Here is an 18,075-nt window from a genome sequence, read left to right as displayed (position 1 = left end):
GGCTGTTCACCCTCCCCTTTCAGAATGCACTGCAGCCGCTCCGAGACATCCTTGACCCTTGCACCAGGGAGGCAACATACCATCCTGGAGTCTCGCTTGCGGCCGCAGAAACGCCTATCTATTCTCCTTGCAATTGAATCCCCTATCACTATCGCTCTCCCACTCTTTTTCCTGCCCTCCTGTGCAGCAGAGCCAGCCACAGTGCCATGGACTTGGCTGCTGCTGCCTTCCATTGATGAGTCATCTCCCCCAACAATACCAAGGTGGTGTATCTGTTTTGGATGGAGATGCCCACAGGGGGCCCCTGCACTACCTTCCTTCCACTGCTCTTCCTGATGGTCACCCATTCCCTATCTGCCTGAGTAACCTTTATCTGCGGTGTGACCAACTCTCTAAACGTGCTATTCACGACATCCTCAGCATCGCGGATGCTCCAGAGTGAATCCATGCGCAGCTCCAGTGCCGCAATGTGGTCTGTCAGGAGCTGCAGCTGGATGCACTTCCCGCACATGTAGAACCAGGGGGCACAGTCTCAGGATTAGGGATCGGCGATTTAGGACTGAGATGAGGAGAAATGTCTTCACTCAGAGGGTGGTGAATCTTTGGGATTCTCTGCCCACAGACGGCTGTGGATGCTCAGTCGATGAGTATATTCAAGGCTGAGATCGCTAGATTTTTGAACTCTAGGTCAATCGAGGGATATGGGGATCAGGCGGGAAAGTGGAGTTGAGGTCGAAGATCAGCCATGATCTTATTGAATGGTGGAGCAGGCTCGAGGGGCCGAATGGCCGACTCCTGCTCCTAATTCTTGTGTCCTGATGTACTTATTCACTACACCTTTCCTTATATTGACCGGGGCAGGGCCGGAACTCTGGGAGCACTGCGCGGCTAGACAAGCTTGCATCCTAAAGGGAACTGTGGTCCAGTAACAGAACCACGACACCACAAACCGACTTCACTGGCTGTGAGGTGCTTTGGGATTTCTGGAGATGGGGAAAGGTGCTATCGAAATGAAAGTCTTTCTGTCGTTAATGAAGTAAAGATGATTTGTTGGTCACAATCTGTTACTTCACCTTTTCATGATGTGTTTGCCGACTGGAGTTGATCCGGTGAAGCCAAGCTTTCTCACATCCGGATGGTCAGCTATTCTCTGTCCAATCAGTGAACCTGCCACACAACAATAATCTCTCAGTCCAAGCCCAAAGCAGAACCAAACCCCACCACATCGCGACAGCGACACCAGGCACCAGGGTCAGAACTGGTCACTGGCCCAGGGGGCTTCACATTGGATTCAAGCTCGGTTTATTTTTAACTGTTTTGAGCAGCTGACCAGCTCCACGTATCTCTGTTGTGAGGCTCCCGTCGTTTGTCAAGCTACTTCCCATGGATTGGGTGGCTGTCTGTGTGTGAGAGCGTGAGCTGGATGTATGAGTGTGTGTGAGTGTGTGTGAGACAGTGAGAGTGTGTGTGAGTGTGTGTGAGAGTGTGTGAGAGTGTGTGTGAGTGTGTGTGAGAGAGTGTGAGACAGTGAGAGTGTGTGTGCGAGTGTGTGAGTGTGTGTGAGTGTGTGTGAGACAGTGAGAGTGTGTGTGAGTGTGTGTGAGAGTGTGAGAGTGTGTGAGAGTGTGAGAGTGTGTGAGAGTGTGTGAGAGAATGTGTGCGTGTGTAAGAGTGTGTGTGAGACAGTGAGAGTGTGTGTGAGTGTGCGTGAGAGTGTGAGAGTTTGTGAGAGAGTGTGTATGTGAGAGTATGTGTGAGAGTATGTTAGAGTGTGTGTGAGAGTGTGTGAGAGTATGAGAGAATGTGTGAGTGTGTAAGAGTGTGTGTGAGTGTGTGAGAGTGTGCTGGGCTTGTGAGCATGTGAGAGTGTGTGAGAGAATGTGTGTTAGGTGTGTCAGAGAGTGTGTGAGAGTGTGTGGGAGAGTGTGAGAGTGTGAGGGAGAGTGTGAGAGTGTGTGGGAGAGAGTGTGTGAGAGTATGAGGGAGAGTGTGAGAGTGTGTGTGAGAGTGTGTGGGATAGAGTGTGTGGGATAGAGTGTGTGAGAGTGTGTGAGAGTGGGTGAGAGTGTGTGAGAGAGTGTGTGAGTGTGAGACAGTGTGAGAGAGTGTGTGCTAGGTGTGTCAGTGAGTGTGAGAGAATGTGAGAGAATGTGAGAGTGTGAGAGTGTGTGTGTGAGAGTGTGTGTGTGAGAGTGTGTGTGTGAGAGAGTGTGTGTGAGAGAGTGTGTGTGAGAGAGTGTATGTGAGTGTGTGTGTGAGAGTGTGTGCGGGTGTTTGTGAGTGTGTGTCAATGTGTGTGAGAGTGCGTGAGAGTATGTGTGTGAGTGTGTGTGAGTGTGAGAGAGAGTGTGAGTGAGTGTGTGAGAGTGTGAGAGTGGGTGAGAGTGGGTGAGAGAGTATGTGAGAGTGTGATGAGAGTGTGTGAGATTGTGAGAGTGTGAGACAGTATGAGAGAGTGTGTGCTAGGTGTGTCAGAAAGTGTGTGAGAGTGTGTGAGAGAGTGTGTGAATGTGTGTGAGAGTGTGAGAGTGTGCGATTGTTTGTGAGAGTGTGCAATTGTGTGCGATTGTGTGTGAGAGTGTGTGAGAGTGCGTGAGAGAGCGTGAGAGAGCGTGAGAGTGCGTGAGAGTGCGTGAGAGTGCGTGAGTAAGTATGTGAGTCAGTGTGTGGGATTGTGTGAGAGAGTGTGAGAGAGTGTGAGAGAGTGTGATGAGAGAATGTGAGATTGTGAGAGTGTGTGAGAGTGTGAAACAGTGTGAGAGAGTGTGTGCTGGGTGTGTCAGAGAGTGAGTGAGAGTATGTGAGAGTGTGTATGAGAGTTTGTGAGAGTGTGCTGGGCATGTGAGAGTGTGTGTGAGAGAATGTATGTTAGGTGTGTGAGAGAGTGTGACAGAGTGTGAGAGAGTGTGTGTGAGAGAGTGTGAGAGAGTGTGAGAGAGTCTGCGTGCGAGAGTGTGAGAGTGTGTATGAGAGTGTGAGAGTGTGTGAGAGTGTGTGAGGGTGTGTGCTGGGTGTGTGAGAGTGTGTGAGAGAGAGTGTGAGTGTGCAAGAGTGTGTGAGAGTGAGAGAGTATGAGAGAGTGCATGTGAGAGTGTGTATGTGTGTGATTATGTGAGACTGTGTGAGGGGTGGGCTTGGAGTGTGAGAGTGTGTGAGAGTTTGTGAGGGTGTGTGCTGGGTGTATGAGAGTGTGTGAGAGAGAGTGTGAGTGTGTGAGAGTGTGTGAGGGTGTGTGCTGGGTGTGTGAGAGTGTGTGAGAGAGGGTGTGAGTGTGCAAGAGTGTGTGAGAGTGTGTGAGAGAGAATTTGTGAGGCTGTGTGTGAGCGTGTGAGGCTGTGTGTGAGTGTGTGAGAGTGTGTAAGCGAGAGTGCGTGAGTGTGTGAGGCTGTGTGACAGTGTGTGAGGAAGTGTGAGAATGTGTGAGAGAGTGTGAGAGAGTGTGTGAGAGTGTGTGAGAGTGTGTGAGAGAGTGTGATGAGAGTGTGTGAGAGTATGTGAGAGTGTGTGAGAATGTGTGAGAGTGTGTATGAGAGTGTGTGAGAGTGTGAGAGAATGTGTGAGTGTGTAAGAGTGTGAGTGAGTGTGTGAGAGTGTGCTGGGCATGTGAGCATGTGAGAGTGTGTGAGAGAATGTGTGTTAGGTGTATGAGAGAGTGTGTGAGAGTGTGTGGGAGAGTGTGAGAGACTGTGGGAGAGTGTGGGAGAGAGTGTGTGAGAGTGTGTGAGAGTATGTGAGAGTGTGTGAGAGTGTGTGAGAGTGTGTGAGAGTGTGTGAGAGTGTGTGTGAGTGTGTGAGAGTGCGAGAGTGTGAGAGTGTGAGAGTGTGAGAGTGTGCGATTGTGTGTGAGAGCGTGCGATTGTGTGTGAGAGTGTGAGAGTGTGCGATTTTTTGTGAGAGTGTGCGAGAGTGCGTGAGAGTGTGATGAGAGTGCGTGAGAGTGTGAGAAAGTATGTGAGTGAGTGTGTGAGAGAGTGTGAGAGAGTGTGAGAGAGTGTGAGATAGTGTGATGAGAGTGTGATGAGAGTGTGTGAGAGTGTGTGAGAGTGTGAGAGTGTGTGAGAGTGCGTGAGAGAGTGTGAGAGAGTATGAGAGAGTGCATGTGAGAGTGTGTATATGTGTGATTATGTGAGGCTGTGTGAGGGGTGAGCTTGGAGTGCGTGAGAGTTTGTGAGGGTGTGTGCTGGGTGTATGAGAGTGTGTGAGAGAGAGTGTGAGTGTGTGAGAGTGTGTGAGGGTGTATGCTGGGTGTGTGAGAGTGTGTGAGAGAGAGTGTGAGTGTGCGAGAGTGTGTGAGAGTGTGTGAGAGAGAATTTGTGAGGCTGTGTGTGAGTGTGTGAGAGTTTGTGTGAGCGTGCAAGAGTGTGTGAGTGTTTGTGAGGGTGTGTGAGGGTGAGTGAGGGAGTGTGTGTGAGAGTGTGTAAGAGAGAGTGCGTGAGTGTGTGAGGCTGTGTGACAGTGTGTGAGGAAGTGTGAGAATGTGTGAGAGAGTGTGTGAGAGTGTGTGAGAGTGTGTGAGAGAGTGTGATGAGAGTGTGTGAGAGTATGTGAGAGTGTGTGAGAGTGTGTGAGAGTGTGTATGAGAGTGTGTGAGAGTGTGAGAGAATGTGTGAGTGTGTAAGAGTGTGAGTGAGTGTGTGAGAGTGTGCTGGGCATGTGAGCATGTGAGACTGTGTGAGAGAATGTGTGTCAGGTGTGTCAGAGAGTGTGTGAGAGTGTGAGAGACTGTGGGAGAGTGTGGGAGAGAGTGTTTGAGAGTGTGTGAGAGTGTGTGAGAGTGTGAGAGTGTGTGAAAGTGTGTGAGAGTGTGTGAGAGTGTGTGAGAGTGTGTATGAGAGTGTGTATGAGAGTGTGTGAGAGTGTGTGGGAGAGTGTGTGGGAGAATGTGTGAGTGTGTGAGAGTGTGTGAGAGAGTGTGTCAGAGTATGTGAGAGTGTGTGAGAGTGTGTGAGAGTGTGTGAGAGTGTGAGAGAGTGTGATGAGAGTATGTGAGATTGTGAGAGTGTGTGAGAGTGTGTGAGAGTGTGAGAGTGTGAGAGTGTGCGATTGTGTGTGAGAGTGTGCGATTGTGTGTGAGAGTGTGAGAGTGTGCGATTTTTTGTGAGTGTGCGAGAGTGCGTGAGAGTGTGAGTGAGTGTGAGAGAGTGTGAGATAGTGTGATGAGAGTGCGTGAGAGTGCGTGAGAGTGTGTGAGAGTGTGTGAGAGTGTGTATGAGAGTGTGTATGTGAGTGTGTGAGAGTGTGTGAGAGAGTGTGAGAGAGTATGAGAGAGTGCATGTGAGAGTGGGTATGTGTGTGATTATGTGAGACTGTGTGAGGGGTGAGCTTGGAGTGCGTGAGAGTTTGTGAGGGTGTGTGCTGGGTGTATGAGAGTGTGTGAGAGAGAGTGTGAGTGTGTGAGAGTGTGTGAGGGTGTATGCTGGGTGTGTGAGAGTGTGAGAGAGACAGTGTGAGTGTGCGAGAGTGTGTGAGAGTGTGTGAGAGAGAATTTGTGAGGCTGTGTGTGAGTGTGTGAGGCTGTGTGTGTGTGTGAGAGTTTGTGTGAGTGTGCAAGAGTGTGTGAGTGTTTGTGAGGGTGTGTGAGGGTGAGTGAGGGAGTGTATGTGAGTGTGTGTGAGAGTGTGTAAGAGAGAGTGCGTGAGTGTGTGAGGCTGTGTGACAGTGTGTGAGGAAGTGTGAGAATGTGTGAGAGTGTGTGAGAGTGTGTGAGAGAGTGTGATGAGAGTGTGTGAGAGTGTGAGAGTGTGTGAGAGTGTGTATGAGAGTGTGTGAGAGTGTGAGAGAATGTGTGAGTGTGTAAGAGTGTGAGTGAGTGTGTGATAGTGTGCTGGGCATGTGAGCATGTGAGAGTGTGTGAGAGAATGTGTGTTAGGTGTGTCAGAGAGTGTGTGAGAGTGTGAGAGACTGTGGGAGAGTGTGGGAGAGAGTGTGTGAGAGTGTGTGAGAGTGTGTGAGAGTGTGAGAGTGTGTGAGAGTGTGTGAGAGTGTGTGAGAGAGTGTGAGAGTGTGTATAAGAGTGTGTATGAGAGTGTGTGAGAGTGTGTGGGAGAGTGGGTGGGAGAGTGTGTGAGAGTGTGTGAGAGTGTGTGAGAGAGTATGTGAGAGTATGTGAGAGTGTGTGAGAGTGTGTGAGAGTGTGTGAGAGTGTGAGAGAGTGTGATGAGAGTATGTGAGATTGTGAGAGTGTGTGAGAGTGTGTGAGAGTGTGTGTGAGTGTGTGAGAGTGCGAGAGTGTGAGAGTGTGAGAGTGTGCGATTGTGTGTGAGAGTGTGCGATTGTGTGTGAGAGTGTGAGAGTGTGCGATTTTTTGTGAGAGTGTGCGAGAGTGCGTGAGAGTGTGATGAGAGTGCATGAGATTGCGTGAGAGTGTGAGAAAGTATGTGAGTGAGTGTGTGAGAGAGTGTGAGAGATTGTGAGAGAGTGTGAGATAGTGTGATGAGAGTGTGATGAGAGTGTGTGAGAGTGTGTGAGAGTGTGAGAGTGCGTGAGAGTGCGTGAGAGTGTGTGAGAGTGTGTGAGAGTGTGTATGAGAGTGTGTCTGTGAGTGTGTGAGAGTGTGTGAGAGAGTGTGAGAGAGTATGAGAGAGTGCATGTGAGAGTGTGTATGTGTGTGATTATGTGAGACTGTGTGAGGGGTGAGCTTGGAGTGCGTGAGAGTTTGAGAGGGTGTGTGCTGGGTGTATGAGAGTGTGTGAGAGAGAGTGTGAGTGTGTGAGAGTGTGTGAGGGTGTATGCTGGGTGTGTGAGAGTGTGAGAGAGGAGTGTGAGTGTGCGAGAGTGTGTGAGAGTGTGTGAGAGAGAATTTGTGAGGCTGTGTGTGAGTGTGTGAGGCTGTGTGTGAGTGTGTGAGAGTTTGTGTGAGCGTGCAAGGGTGTGTGAGTGTTTGTGAGGGTGTGTGAGGGTGAGTGAGAGAGTGTGAGAGTGTGTATAAGAGTGTGTATGAGAGTGTGTGAGAGTGTGTGGGAGAGTGGGTGGGAGAGTGTGTGAGAGTGTGTGAGAGTGTGTGAGAGAGTATGTGAGAGTATGTGAGAGTGTGTGAGAGTGTGTGAGAGTGTGTGAGAGTGTGAGAGAGTGTGATGAGAGTATGTGAGATTGTGAGAGTGTGTGAGAGTGTGTGAGAGTGTGTGTGAGTGTGTGAGAGTGCGAGAGTGTGAGAGTGTGAGAGTGTGCGATTGTGTGTGAGAGTGTGCGATTGTGTGTGAGAGTGTGAGAGTGTGCGATTTTTTGTGAGAGTGTGCGAGAGTGCGTGAGAGTGTGATGAGAGTGCATGAGATTGCGTGAGAGTGTGAGAAAGTATGTGAGTGAGTGTGTGAGAGAGTGTGAGAGATTGTGAGAGAGTGTGAGATAGTGTGATGAGAGTGTGATGAGAGTGTGTGAGAGTGTGTGAGAGTGTGAGAGTGCGTGAGAGTGCGTGAGAGTGTGTGAGAGTGTGTGAGAGTGTGTATGAGAGTGTGTCTGTGAGTGTGTGAGAGTGTGTGAGAGAGTGTGAGAGAGTATGAGAGAGTGCATGTGAGAGTGTGTATGTGTGTGATTATGTGAGACTGTGTGAGGGGTGAGCTTGGAGTGCGTGAGAGTTTGAGAGGGTGTGTGCTGGGTGTATGAGAGTGTGTGAGAGAGAGTGTGAGTGTGTGAGAGTGTGTGAGGGTGTATGCTGGGTGTGTGAGAGTGTGAGAGAGGAGTGTGAGTGTGCGAGAGTGTGTGAGAGTGTGTGAGAGAGAATTTGTGAGGCTGTGTGTGAGTGTGTGAGGCTGTGTGTGAGTGTGTGAGAGTTTGTGTGAGCGTGCAAGGGTGTGTGAGTGTTTGTGAGGGTGTGTGAGGGTGAGTGAGGGAGTGTATGTGAGTGTATGTGCGAGTGTGTAAGAGAGAGTGCATGAGTGTGTGAGGGTGTGTGACAGTGTGTGAGGAAGTGTGAGAATGTGTGAGAGAGTGTGTGAGAGTGTGTGAGAGAGTGTGATGAGAGTGTGTGAGAGTATGTGAGAGTGTGTGAGAGTGTGTGAGAGTGTGTATGAGAGTGTGTGAGAGTGTGAGAGAATGTGTGAGTGTGTAAGAGTGTGAGTGAGTGTGTGAGAGTGTGCTGGGCATGTGAGCATGTGAGAGTGTGTGAGAGAATGTGTGTTAGGTGTGTCAGAGAGTGTGTGAGAGTGTGAGAGACTGTGGGAGAGTGTGGGAGAGAGTGTGTGAGAGTATGTGAGAGTGTGTGAGAGTGTGAGAGTGTGTGAAAGTGTGTGAGAGTGTGTGAGAGTGTGTGAGAGTGTGTATGAGAGTGTGTATGAGAGTGTGTGAGAGTGTGTGGGAGAGTGTGTGAGAGTGCGTGAGAGTGCGTGAGAGTGCGTGAGTAAGTATGTGAGTCAGTGTGTGGGAGTGTGTGAGAGAGTGTGAGAGAGTGTGAGAGAGTGTGATGAGAGTATGTGAGATTGTGAGAGTGTGAAACAGTGTGAGAGAGTGTGTGCTGGGTGTGTCAGAGAGTGAGTGAGAGTGTGTGAGAGTGTGTATGAGAGTGTGTGAGAGTGTGCTGGGCATGTGAGCATGTGAGAGTGTGTGTGAGAGAATGTATGTTAGGTGTGTGAGAGAGTGTGACAGAGTGTGAGAGTGTGTGTGAGAGAGTGTGAGAGAGTGTGAGAGAGTGCGTGCGAGAGTGTGAGAGTGTGTATGAGAGTGTGAGAGTGTGTGAGAGTGTGTGAGGGTGTGCGCTGGGTGTGTGAGAGTGTGTGAGAGAGAGTGTGAGTGTGCAAGAGTGTGTGAGAGTGTGAGAGAGTATGAGAGAGTGCATGTGAGAGTGTGTATGTGTGTGATTATGTGAGACTGTGTGAGGGGTGGGCTTGGAGTGTGAGAGTGTGTGAGAGTTTGTGAGGGTGTGTGCTGGGTGTATGAGAGTGTGTGAGAGAGAGTGTGAGTGTGTGAGAGTGTGTGAGGGTGTGTGCTGGGTGTGTGAGAGTGTGTGAGAGAGAGTGTGAGTGTGCGAGAGTGTGTGAGAGTGTGTGAGAGAGAATTTGTGAGGCTGTGTGTGAGCGTGTGAGGCTGTGTGTGAGTGTGTGAGAGTGTGTAAGAGAGAATGCGTGAGTGTGTGAGGCTGTGTGACAGTGTGTGAGGAAGTGTGAGAATGTGTGAGAGAGTGTGAGAGAGTGTGTGAGAGTGTGTGAGAGTGTGTGAGAGAGTGTGATGAGAGTGTGTGAGAGTATGTGAGAGTGTGTGAGAATGTGTGAGAGTGTGTATGAGAGTGTGTGAGAGTGTGAGAGAATGTGTGAGTGTGTAAGAGTGTGAGTGAGTGTGTGAGAGTGTGCTGGGCATGTGAGCATGTGGGAGTGTGTGAGAGAATGTGTGTTAGGTGTGTGAGAGAGTGTGTGAGAGTGTGTGGGAGAGTGTGAGAGACTGTGGGAGAGTGTGGGAGAGAGTGTGTGAGAGTGTGTGAGAGTATGTGAGAGTGTGTGAGAGTGTGTGTGAGTGTGTGAGAGTGCGAGAGTGTGAGAGTGTGAGAGTGTGAGAGTGTGAGAGTGTGCGATTGTGTGTGAGAGTGTGCGATTGTGTGTGAGTGTGAGAGTGTGCGATTTTTTGTGAGAGTGTGCGAGAGTGCGTGAGATTGCGTGAGAGTGTGAGAAAGTATGTGAATGAGTGTGTGAGAGAGTATGAGAGAGTGTGAGAGAGTGTGAGAGAGTGTGAGATAGTGTGATGAGAGTGTGATGAGAGTGTGTGAGAGTGTGTGAGAGTGTGAGAGTGTGTGAGAGTGCGTGAGAGTATGTGAGAGTGTGTGAGAGTGTGTATGAAAGTGTGTATGTGAGTGTGTGAGAGTGTGTGAGAGAGTGTGAGAGAGTATGAGAGAGTGCATGTGAGAGTGTGTATGTGTGTGATTATGTGAGACTGTGTGAGGGGTGAGCTTGGAGTGCGTGAGAGTTTGTGAGGGTGTGTGCTGGGTGTATGAGAGTGTGTGAGAGAGAGTGTGAGTGTGTGAGAGTGTTTGAGGGTGTATGCTGGGTGTGTGAGAGTGTGTGAGAGAGAGTGTGAGTGTGCGAGAGTGTGTGAGTGTGTGTGAGAGAGAATTTGTGAGGCTGTGTGTGAGTGTGTGAGAGTTTGTGTGAGCGTGCAAGAGTGTGTGAGTGTTTGTGAGGGTGTGTGAGGGTGAGTGAGGGAGTGTATGTGAGTGTGTGTGAGAGTGTGTAAGAGAGAGTGCGTGAGTGTGTGAGGCTGTGTGACAGTGTGTGAAGAAGTGTGAGAATGTGTGAGAGAGTGTGTGAGAGTGTGTGAGAGTGTGTGAGAGAGTGTGATGAGAGTGTGTGAGAGTATGTGAGAGTGTGTGAGAGTGTGTGAGAGAGTGTGAGAGAGTATGAGAGAGTGCATGTGAGAGTGTGTATGTGTGTGATTATGTGAGACTGTGTGAGGGGTGAGCTTGGAGTGCGTGAGAGTTTGTGAGGGTGTGTGCTGGGTGTATGAGAGTGTGTGAGAGAGAGTGTGAGTGTGTGAGAGTGTGTGAGGGTGTATGCTGGGTGTGTGAGAGTGTGTGAGAGAGAGTGTGAGTGTGCGAGAGTGTGTGAGAGTGTGTGAGAGAGAATTTGTGAGGCTGTGTGTGAGTGTGTGAGAGTTTGTGTGAGCGTGCAAGAGTGTGCGAGTGTTTGTGAGGGTGTGTGAGGGTGAGTGAGGGAGTGTATGTGAGTGTGTGTGAGAGTGTGTAAGAGAGAGTGCGTGAGTGTGTGAGGCTGTGTGACAGTGTGTGAGGAAGTGTGAGAATGTGTGAGAGAGTGTGTGAGAGTGTGTGAGAGTGTGTGAGAGAGTGTGATGAGAGTGTGTGAGAGTATGTGAGAGTGTGTGAGAGTATGTGAGAGTGTGTATGAGAGTGTGTGAGAGTGTGAGAGAATGTGTGAGTGTGTAAGAGTGTGAGTGAGTGTGTGAGAGTGTGCTGGGCATGTGAGCATGTGAGAGTGTGTGAGAGAATGTGTGTTAGGTGTGTCAGAGAGTGTGTGAGAGTGTGAGAGACTGTGGGAGAGTGTGGGAGAGAGTGTGTGAGAGTGTGTGAGAGTGTGTGAGAGTGTGTGAGAGTGTGAGAGTGTGTGAAAGTGTGTGAGAGTGTGTGAGAGAGTGTATGAGAGTGTGTATGAGAGTGTGTATGAGAGTGTGAGAGTGTGTGGGAGAGTGGGTGGGAGGTGGGAGAGTGTGAGAGAGTGTGTGAGAGTGTGTGAGAGAGTGTGTGAGAGTATGTGAGAGTGTGTGAGAGTGTGTGAGAGTGTGTGAGAGTGTGAGAGAGTGTGAGAGAGTGTGATGAGAGTATGTGAGATTGTGAGAGTGTGTGAGAGTGTGCGATTGTGTGTGAGAGTGTGCGATTGTGTACGAGAGTGTGAGAGTGTGCGATTTTTTGTGAGAGTGTGTGAGAGTGCGTGAGAGTGTGATCAGAGTGCGTGAGATTGCGTGAGAGTGTGAGAAAGTATGTGAGTGAGTGTGTGAGAGAGTGTGAGAGAGTGTGAAAGAGTGTGAGAGAGTGTGAGATAGTGTGATGAGAGTGTGATGAGAGTGTGTGAGAGTGTGTGAGAGTGTGTGAGAGTGTGAGAGTGCGTGAGAGTGCGTGAGAGTGTGATGAGAGTGTGTGAGAGTGTGTATGAGAGTGTGTATGTGAGTGTGTGAGAGTGTGTGAGAGATTGTGAGAGCGTATGAGAGAGTGCATGTGAGAGTGTGTATGTGTGTGATTATGTGAGACTGTGTGAGGGGTGAGCTTGGAGGGCGTGAGAGTTTGTGAGGGTGTGTGCTGGGTGTATGAGAGTGTGTGAGAGAGAGTGTGAGTGTATGAGAGTGTGTGAGGGTGTATGCTGGGTGTGTGAGAGTGTGAGAGAGAGAGTGTGAGTGTGCGAGAGTGTGTGAGAGAGAATTTGTGAGGCTGTGTGTGAGTGTGTGAGGCTGTGTGTGAGTGTGTGAGAGTTTGTGTGAGCATGCAAGAGTGTGTGAGTGTTTGTGAGGGTGTGTGAGGGTGAGTGAGGGAGTGTATGTGAGTGTGTGTGAGAGTGTGTAAGAGAGAGTGCGTGAGTGTGTGAGGCTGTGTGACAGTGTGTGAGGAAGTGTGAGAATGTGTGAGAGAGTGTGTGAGAGTGTGAGAGTGTGTGAGAGAGTGTGATGAGAGTGTGTGAGAGTATGTGAGAGTGTGTGAGAGTGTGTGAGAGAGTGTATCAGAGTGTGTGAGAGTGTGAGAGAATGTGTGAGTGTGTAAGAGTGTGAGTGAGTGTGTGAGAGTGTGCTGGGCATGTGAGCATGTGAGAGTGTGTGAGAGAATGTGTGTTAGGTGTGTCAGAGAGTGTGTGAGAGTGTGAGAGACTGTGGGAGATTGTGGGAGAGAGTGTGTGAGTGTGTGTGAAAGTGTGTGAGAGTGTGTGAGAGTGTGAGAGTTTGTGAGAGTGTGTGAGAGTGTGTGAGAGTGTGTAGGAGAGTGTGTATGAGAGTGTGTATGAGAGTGTGTGAGAGTGTGTGGGAGAGTGGGTGGGAGAGTGTGTGAGAGTGTGTGAGAGAGTGTGTGAGAGAGTGTGTGAGAGTGTGTGAGAGTGTGTGAGAGTGTGAGAGAGTGTGATGAGAGTATGTGAGATTGTGAGAGTGTGTGAGAGTGTGTGAGAGTGTGTGAGAGTGTGTGTGAGTGTGTGAGAGTGCGAGAGTGTGAGAGTGTGAGAGTGTGAGAGTGTGCGATTGTGTGTGAGAGTGTGCGATTGTGTGTGAGAGTGTGAGAGTGTGCGATTTTTTGTGAGAGTGTGCGAGAGTGCGTGAGAGTGTGATGAGAGTGCATGAGATTGCGTGAGAGTGTGAGAAAGTATGTGAGTGAGAGTGTGAGAGAGTGTGAGAGAGTGTGAGAGAGTGTGAGAGAGTGTGATGAGAGTGTGATGAGAGTGTGTGAGAGTGTGTGAGAGTGTGAGAGTGTGTGAGAGTGTGAGAGAGTATGAGAGAGTGCATGTGAGAGTGTGTATGTGTGTGATTATGTGAGACTGTGTGAGGGGTGGGCTTGGAGTGTGAGAGTGTGTGAGAGTTTGTGAGGGTGTGTGCTGGGTGTATGTGAGTGTGTGAGAGAGAGTGTGAGTGTGTGAGAGTGTGTGAGGGTGTATGCTGGTTGTGTGAGAGTATGTGAGAGAGAGTGTGAGTGTGCGAGAGTGTGTGAGAGTGTGTGAGAGAGCATTTTTGAGGCTGTGTTTGAGTGTGTGAGGCTGTGTGTGAGTGTGTGAGAATTTGTGTGAGCGTGCAAGAGTGTGTGAGTGTTTGTGAGGGTGTGTGAGGGTGAGTGAGGGAGTGTATGTGAGTGTGTGTGAGAGTGTGTAAGAGAGAGTGCGTGAGTGTGTGAGGCTGTGTGACAGTGTGTGATGAAGTGTGAGAATGTGTGAGAGAGTGTGTGAGAGTGTGTGAGAGTGTGTGAGAGAGTGTGATGATAGTGTGTGAGAGTATGTGAGAGTGTGTGAGAGTGTGTGAGAGTGTGTATGAGAGTGTGTGAGAGTATGAGAGAATGTGTGAGTGTGTAAGAGTGTGAGTGAGTGTGTGAGAGTGTGCTGGGCATGTGAGCATGTGAGAGTGTGTGAGAGAATGTGTGTTAGGTGTGTGAGAGAGTGTGAGAGAGTGTGTGTGAGAGAGTGTGAGAGAGTGTGAGAGAGTGTGCGTGCGAGAGTGTGAGAGTGTGTATGAGAGTATTAGAGTGTGTGAGAGTGTGTGAGAGTGTGTGAGAGAGTGTGTGAGAGAGTGTGTGTGAGAGTGTGTGAGAGAGTGTGAGAGAGTGTAAGATTGTGAGAGAATGTGAGAGAGTGTGAGAGAGTGTGAGAGAGTATGAGAGAGTGCATGTGAGAGTGTGTATGTGTGTGATTATGTGAGACTGTGTGAGGGGTGGGCTTGGAGTGCGTGAGAGTGTGTGAGAGTTTGTGAGGGTGTGTGCTGAGTGTATGAGAGAGTGTGAGAGAGAGTGTGAGTATGTGAGAGTGTTTGAGGGTGTGTGCTGGGTGTGTGAGAGTGTGTGAGAGAGAGTGTGAGTGTGCGAGAGTGTGTGAGAGAGAATTTGTGAGGCTGTGTGTGAGTGTGTGAGGCTGTGTGTGAGTGTGTGAGAGTTTGTGTCAGCGTGCAAGAGTGTGTGAGTGTTTGTGAGAGTGTGTGAGGGTGTGTGAGGGTGAGTGAGGGTGAGTGAGGGAGTGTATGTGAGTGTGTGTGAGAGTGTGTAAGAGAGAGTGCGTGAGTTGTGAGGCTGTGTGAGAGTGCGTGAGGAAGTGTGAGAATGTGTGAGAGAGTGTGTGAGAGTGTGTGAGAGTGTGTGAGAGAGTGTGATGAGAGTGTGTGAGAGTATGTGAGAGTGTGTGAGAGTGTGTGAGAGTGTGTATGAGAGTGTGTGAGAGTGTGAGAGAATGTGTGAGAGTGTGCTGGGCATGTCAGCATGTGAGAGTGTGTGAGAGAATGTGTGTTAGGTGTGTCAGAGAGTGTGTGAGAGTGTGTGGGAGAGTGTGAGAGACTGTGGGAGAGTGTGGGAGAGGGTATGTGAGAGTGTGTGAGAGTGTGTGAGAGTATGTGAGAGTGTGTGAGAGTGTGTGAGAGTGTGTGAGAGTGTGAGAGAGTGTGATGAGAGTATGTGAGATTGTGAGAGTGTGTGAGAGTGTGTGAGAGTGTGTGAGAGTGTGTGAGTGTGTGAGAGTGTGTGAGAGTGCGTGTGAGTGTGCGATTGTGTGTGAGAGTGTGCGATTGTGTGTGAGAGTGTGCGATTGTGTGTGGGAGTGTGAGAGTGTGCGATGTTTTGTGAGAGTGTGCGAGAGTGCGTGAGAGTGTGATGAGATTGCGTGAGAATGCATGAGTGTGCGAGAAAGTATGTGAGTGAGTGTGTGAGAGAGTGTGAGAGAGTGTGAGAGAGTGTGAGAGACTGTGAGAGAGTGTGATGAGAGTGTGATGACAGTGTGTGAGAGTGTGTGAGAGAGTGTGTGAATGTGTGTGAGAGTGTGAGAGTGTGCGATTGTTTGTGAGAGTGTGCAATTGTGTGCGATTGTGTGTGAGAGTGTGTGAGAGTGCGTGAGAGAGCGTGAGAGTGCGTGAGTAAGTATGTGAGTCAGTGTGTGAGAGAGTGTGAGAGAGTGTGAGAGAGTGTGATGAGAGTATGTGAGATTGTGAGAGCGTGTGAGAGTGTGTGAGAGTGTGTATGAGAGTGTGTGAGAGTGTGCTGGGCATGTGAGCATGTGAGAGTGTGTGAGAGAATGTATGTTAGGTGTATGAGAGTGTGTGAGAGAGAGTGTGAGTGTGTGAGAGTGTGTGAGGGTGTGTGCTGGTAGTGTGAGAGTGTGTGAGAGAGAGTGTGAGTGTGCGAGAGTGTGTGAGAGTGTGTGAGAGAGAATTTGTGAGGCTGTGTGTGAGTGTGTGAGGCTGTGTGTGAGTGTGTGAGAGTTTGTGTGAGCGTGCAAGAGTGTGTGAGTGTTTGTGAGAGTGTGTGAGGGTGTGTGAGGGTGAGTGAGGGAGTGTATGTGAGTGTGTGTGAGAGTGTGTAAGAGAGAGTGCGTGAGTGTGTGAGGCTGTGTGACAGTGTGTGAGGAAGTGTGAGAATGTGTGAGAGAGTGTGAGAGAGTGTGTGAGAGTGTGTGAGAGTGTGTGAGAGAGTGTGATGAGAGTGTGTGAGAGTATGTGAGAGTGTGTGAGAATGTATGAGAGTGTGTAAGAGTGTGAGTGAGTGTGTGAGAGTGTGCTGGGCATGTGAGCATGTGAGAGTGTGTGAGAGAATGTGTGTTAGGTGTGTGAGAGAGTGTGTGAGAGTGTGTGGGAGAGTGTGAGAGACTGTGGGAGAGTGTGGGAGAGAGTGTGTGAGAGTGTGTGAGAGTGTGTGAGAGTATGTGAGAGTGTGAGAGAGTGTGATGAGAGTATGTGAGATTGTGAGAGTGTGTGAGAGTGTGTGTGAGTGTGTGAGAGTGCGAGAGTGTGAGAGTGTGAGAATGTGCGATTGTGTGTGAGAGTGTGCGATTGTGTGTGAGAGTGAGAGTGTGCGATTTTTTGTGAGAGTGTGCGAGAGTGCGTGAGAGTGTGATGAGAGTGCGTGAGATTGCGTGAGAGTGTGAGAAAGTATGTGAGTGAGTGTGTGAGAGAGTGTGAGAGAGTGTGAGAGAGTGTGTGAGAGAGTGTGAGAGAGTGTGAGATAGTGTGATGAGAGTGTGATGAGAGTGTGGGAGAGTGTGAGAGTGTGTGAGAGTGCGTGAGAGTGTGTGAGAGTGTGTGAGAGTGTGTATGAGAGTGTGTATGCGAGTGTGTGAGAGTGTGTATGAGAGTGTGTATGCGAGTGTGTGAGAGTGTGTGAGAGAGTGTGAGAGAGTGTAAGATTGTGAGAGAGTGTGAGAGAATGTGAGAGAGTATGAGAGAGTGCATGTGAGAGTGTGTATGTGTGTGATTATGTGAGACTGTGTGAGGTGTGAGCTTGGAGTGCGTGAGAGTTTGTGAGGGTGTGTGCAGGGTGTATGAGAATGTGTGAGAGAGAGTGTGAGTGTGTGAGAGTGTGTGAGGGTGTATGCTGTGTGTGTGAGAGTGTGTGAGAGGGAGTGTGAGTGTGCGAGAGTGTGTGAGAGTGTGTGAGAGAGAATTTGTGAGGCTGTGTGTGAGTGTGTGAGGCTGTGTGTGAGTGTGTGAGAGTTTGTGTGAGCGTGCAAGAGTGTGTGAGTGTTTGTGAGAGTGTGTGAGGGTGTGTGAGGGTGAGTGAGGGAGTGTATGTGAGTGTGTGTGAGAGTGTGTAAGAGAGAGTGCGTGAGTGTGTGAGGCTGTGTGACAGTGTGTGAGGAAGTGTGAGAATGTGTGAGAGAGTGTGTGAGAGTGTGTGAGAGTGTGTGAGAGAGTGTGATGAGAGTGTGTGAGAGTATGTGAGAGTGTGTGAGAGTCTGTGAGAGTGTGTGAGAGTCTGTGAGAGTGTGTATGAAAGTGTGTGAGAGTGTGAGAGAATGTGTGAGTGTGTAAGAGTGTGAGTGAGTGTGTGAGAGCATGTGAGAGTGTGTGAGAGAATGTGTGTTAGGTGTGTGAGAGAGTGTGAGAGAGTGTGTGAGAGAGTGTGAGAGAGCGTGAGAGTGTGAGAGAGTGTGCGTGCGAGAGTGTGAGAGTGTGTATGAGAGTGTTAGAGTGTGTGAGAGTGTGTGAGTGTGTGTGAGAGAGTGTGTGAGAGAGTGTGTGTGAGAGTGTGTGAGAGAGTGTGAGAGAGTGTAAGATTGTGAGAGAGTGTGAGAGAGTGTGAGAGAGTGTGAGAGAGTGTGTGAGAGTGTGTGAGTGTGTGAGAGAGTGTGATGAGAGTGTGTGAGAGTATGTGAGGCTGTGTGAGAGTGTGTGAGAGTGTGTATGAAAGTGTGTGAGAGTTTGTGTGAGCGAGCAAGAGTGTGTGAGTGTTTGTGAGAGTGTGTGAGGGTGTGTGAGGGTGAGTGAGGGAGTGTATGTGAGTGTGTGTGAGAGTGTGTAAGAGAGAGTGCGTGAGTGTGTGAGGCTGTGTGACAGTGTGTGAGGAAGTGTGAGAATGTGTGAGAGAGTGTGTGAGAGTGTGTGAGAGTGTGTGAGAGTGTGTGAGAGAGTGTGATGAGAGTGTGTGAGAGTATGTGAGAGTGTGTGAGAGTCTGTGAGAGTGTGTGAGAGTCTGTGAGAGTGTGTATGAAAGTGTGTGAGAGTGTGAGAGAATGTGTGAGTGTGTAAGAATATGAGTGAGTGTGTGAGAGCATGTGAGAGTGTGTGAGAGAATGTGTGTTAGGTGTGTGAGAGAGTGTGAGAGAGTGTGTGTGAGAGAGTGTGAGAGAGTGTGAGAGAGTGTGCGTGCGAGAGTGTGAGAGTGTGTATGAGAGTGTTAGAGTGTGTGAGAGTGTGTGAGAGTGTGTGAGAAAGTGTGTGAGAGAGTGTGTGTGAGAGTGTGTAAGAGAGTGTGAGAGAGTGTAAGATTGTGAGAGAGTATGAGAGAGTGTGAGAGAGTGTGAGAGAGTGTGAGAGAGTGTGAGAGAGTGTGAGAGAGTATGAGAGAGTGCATGTGAGAGTGTGTATGTGTGTGATTATGTGAGACTGTGTGAGGGGTGGGCTTGGAGTGTGAGAGTGTGTGAGAGTTTGTGAGGATGTGTGCTGGGTGTATGAGAGTGTGTGAGAGAGAGTGTGAGTGTGTGAGAGTGT

The 18,075-nt window shown here is 49.6% G+C and overlaps 1 protein-coding gene across 3 annotated transcripts in view; it reads right to left on the bottom strand.

Moving 5' to 3' along the window:
- LOC139277320 (cytosolic 10-formyltetrahydrofolate dehydrogenase-like) overlaps positions 1-18,075 on the bottom strand; it is a 207,558-nt gene that overhangs the window by 25,114 nt on the left and 164,369 nt on the right. For all 3 annotated transcript variants that reach the window (XM_070895630.1, XM_070895632.1, XM_070895633.1), the window contains exon 17: positions 1,074-1,167. In XM_070895630.1, coding sequence (XP_070751731.1) covers positions 1,074-1,167 — 94 coding nt within the window. The remainder of the gene's footprint in view (positions 1-1,073; positions 1,168-18,075) is intronic.

The sequence above is a fragment of the Pristiophorus japonicus genome, chromosome 12, assembly GCF_044704955.1.
Source record: "Pristiophorus japonicus isolate sPriJap1 chromosome 12, sPriJap1.hap1, whole genome shotgun sequence".
In the NCBI taxonomy this organism is placed as follows: domain Eukaryota; kingdom Metazoa; phylum Chordata; class Chondrichthyes; family Pristiophoridae; genus Pristiophorus; species Pristiophorus japonicus.
The sequence above is the reverse complement of the archived record's forward strand: the minus strand, read 5'-3'. Positions and strand labels throughout refer to the sequence as shown.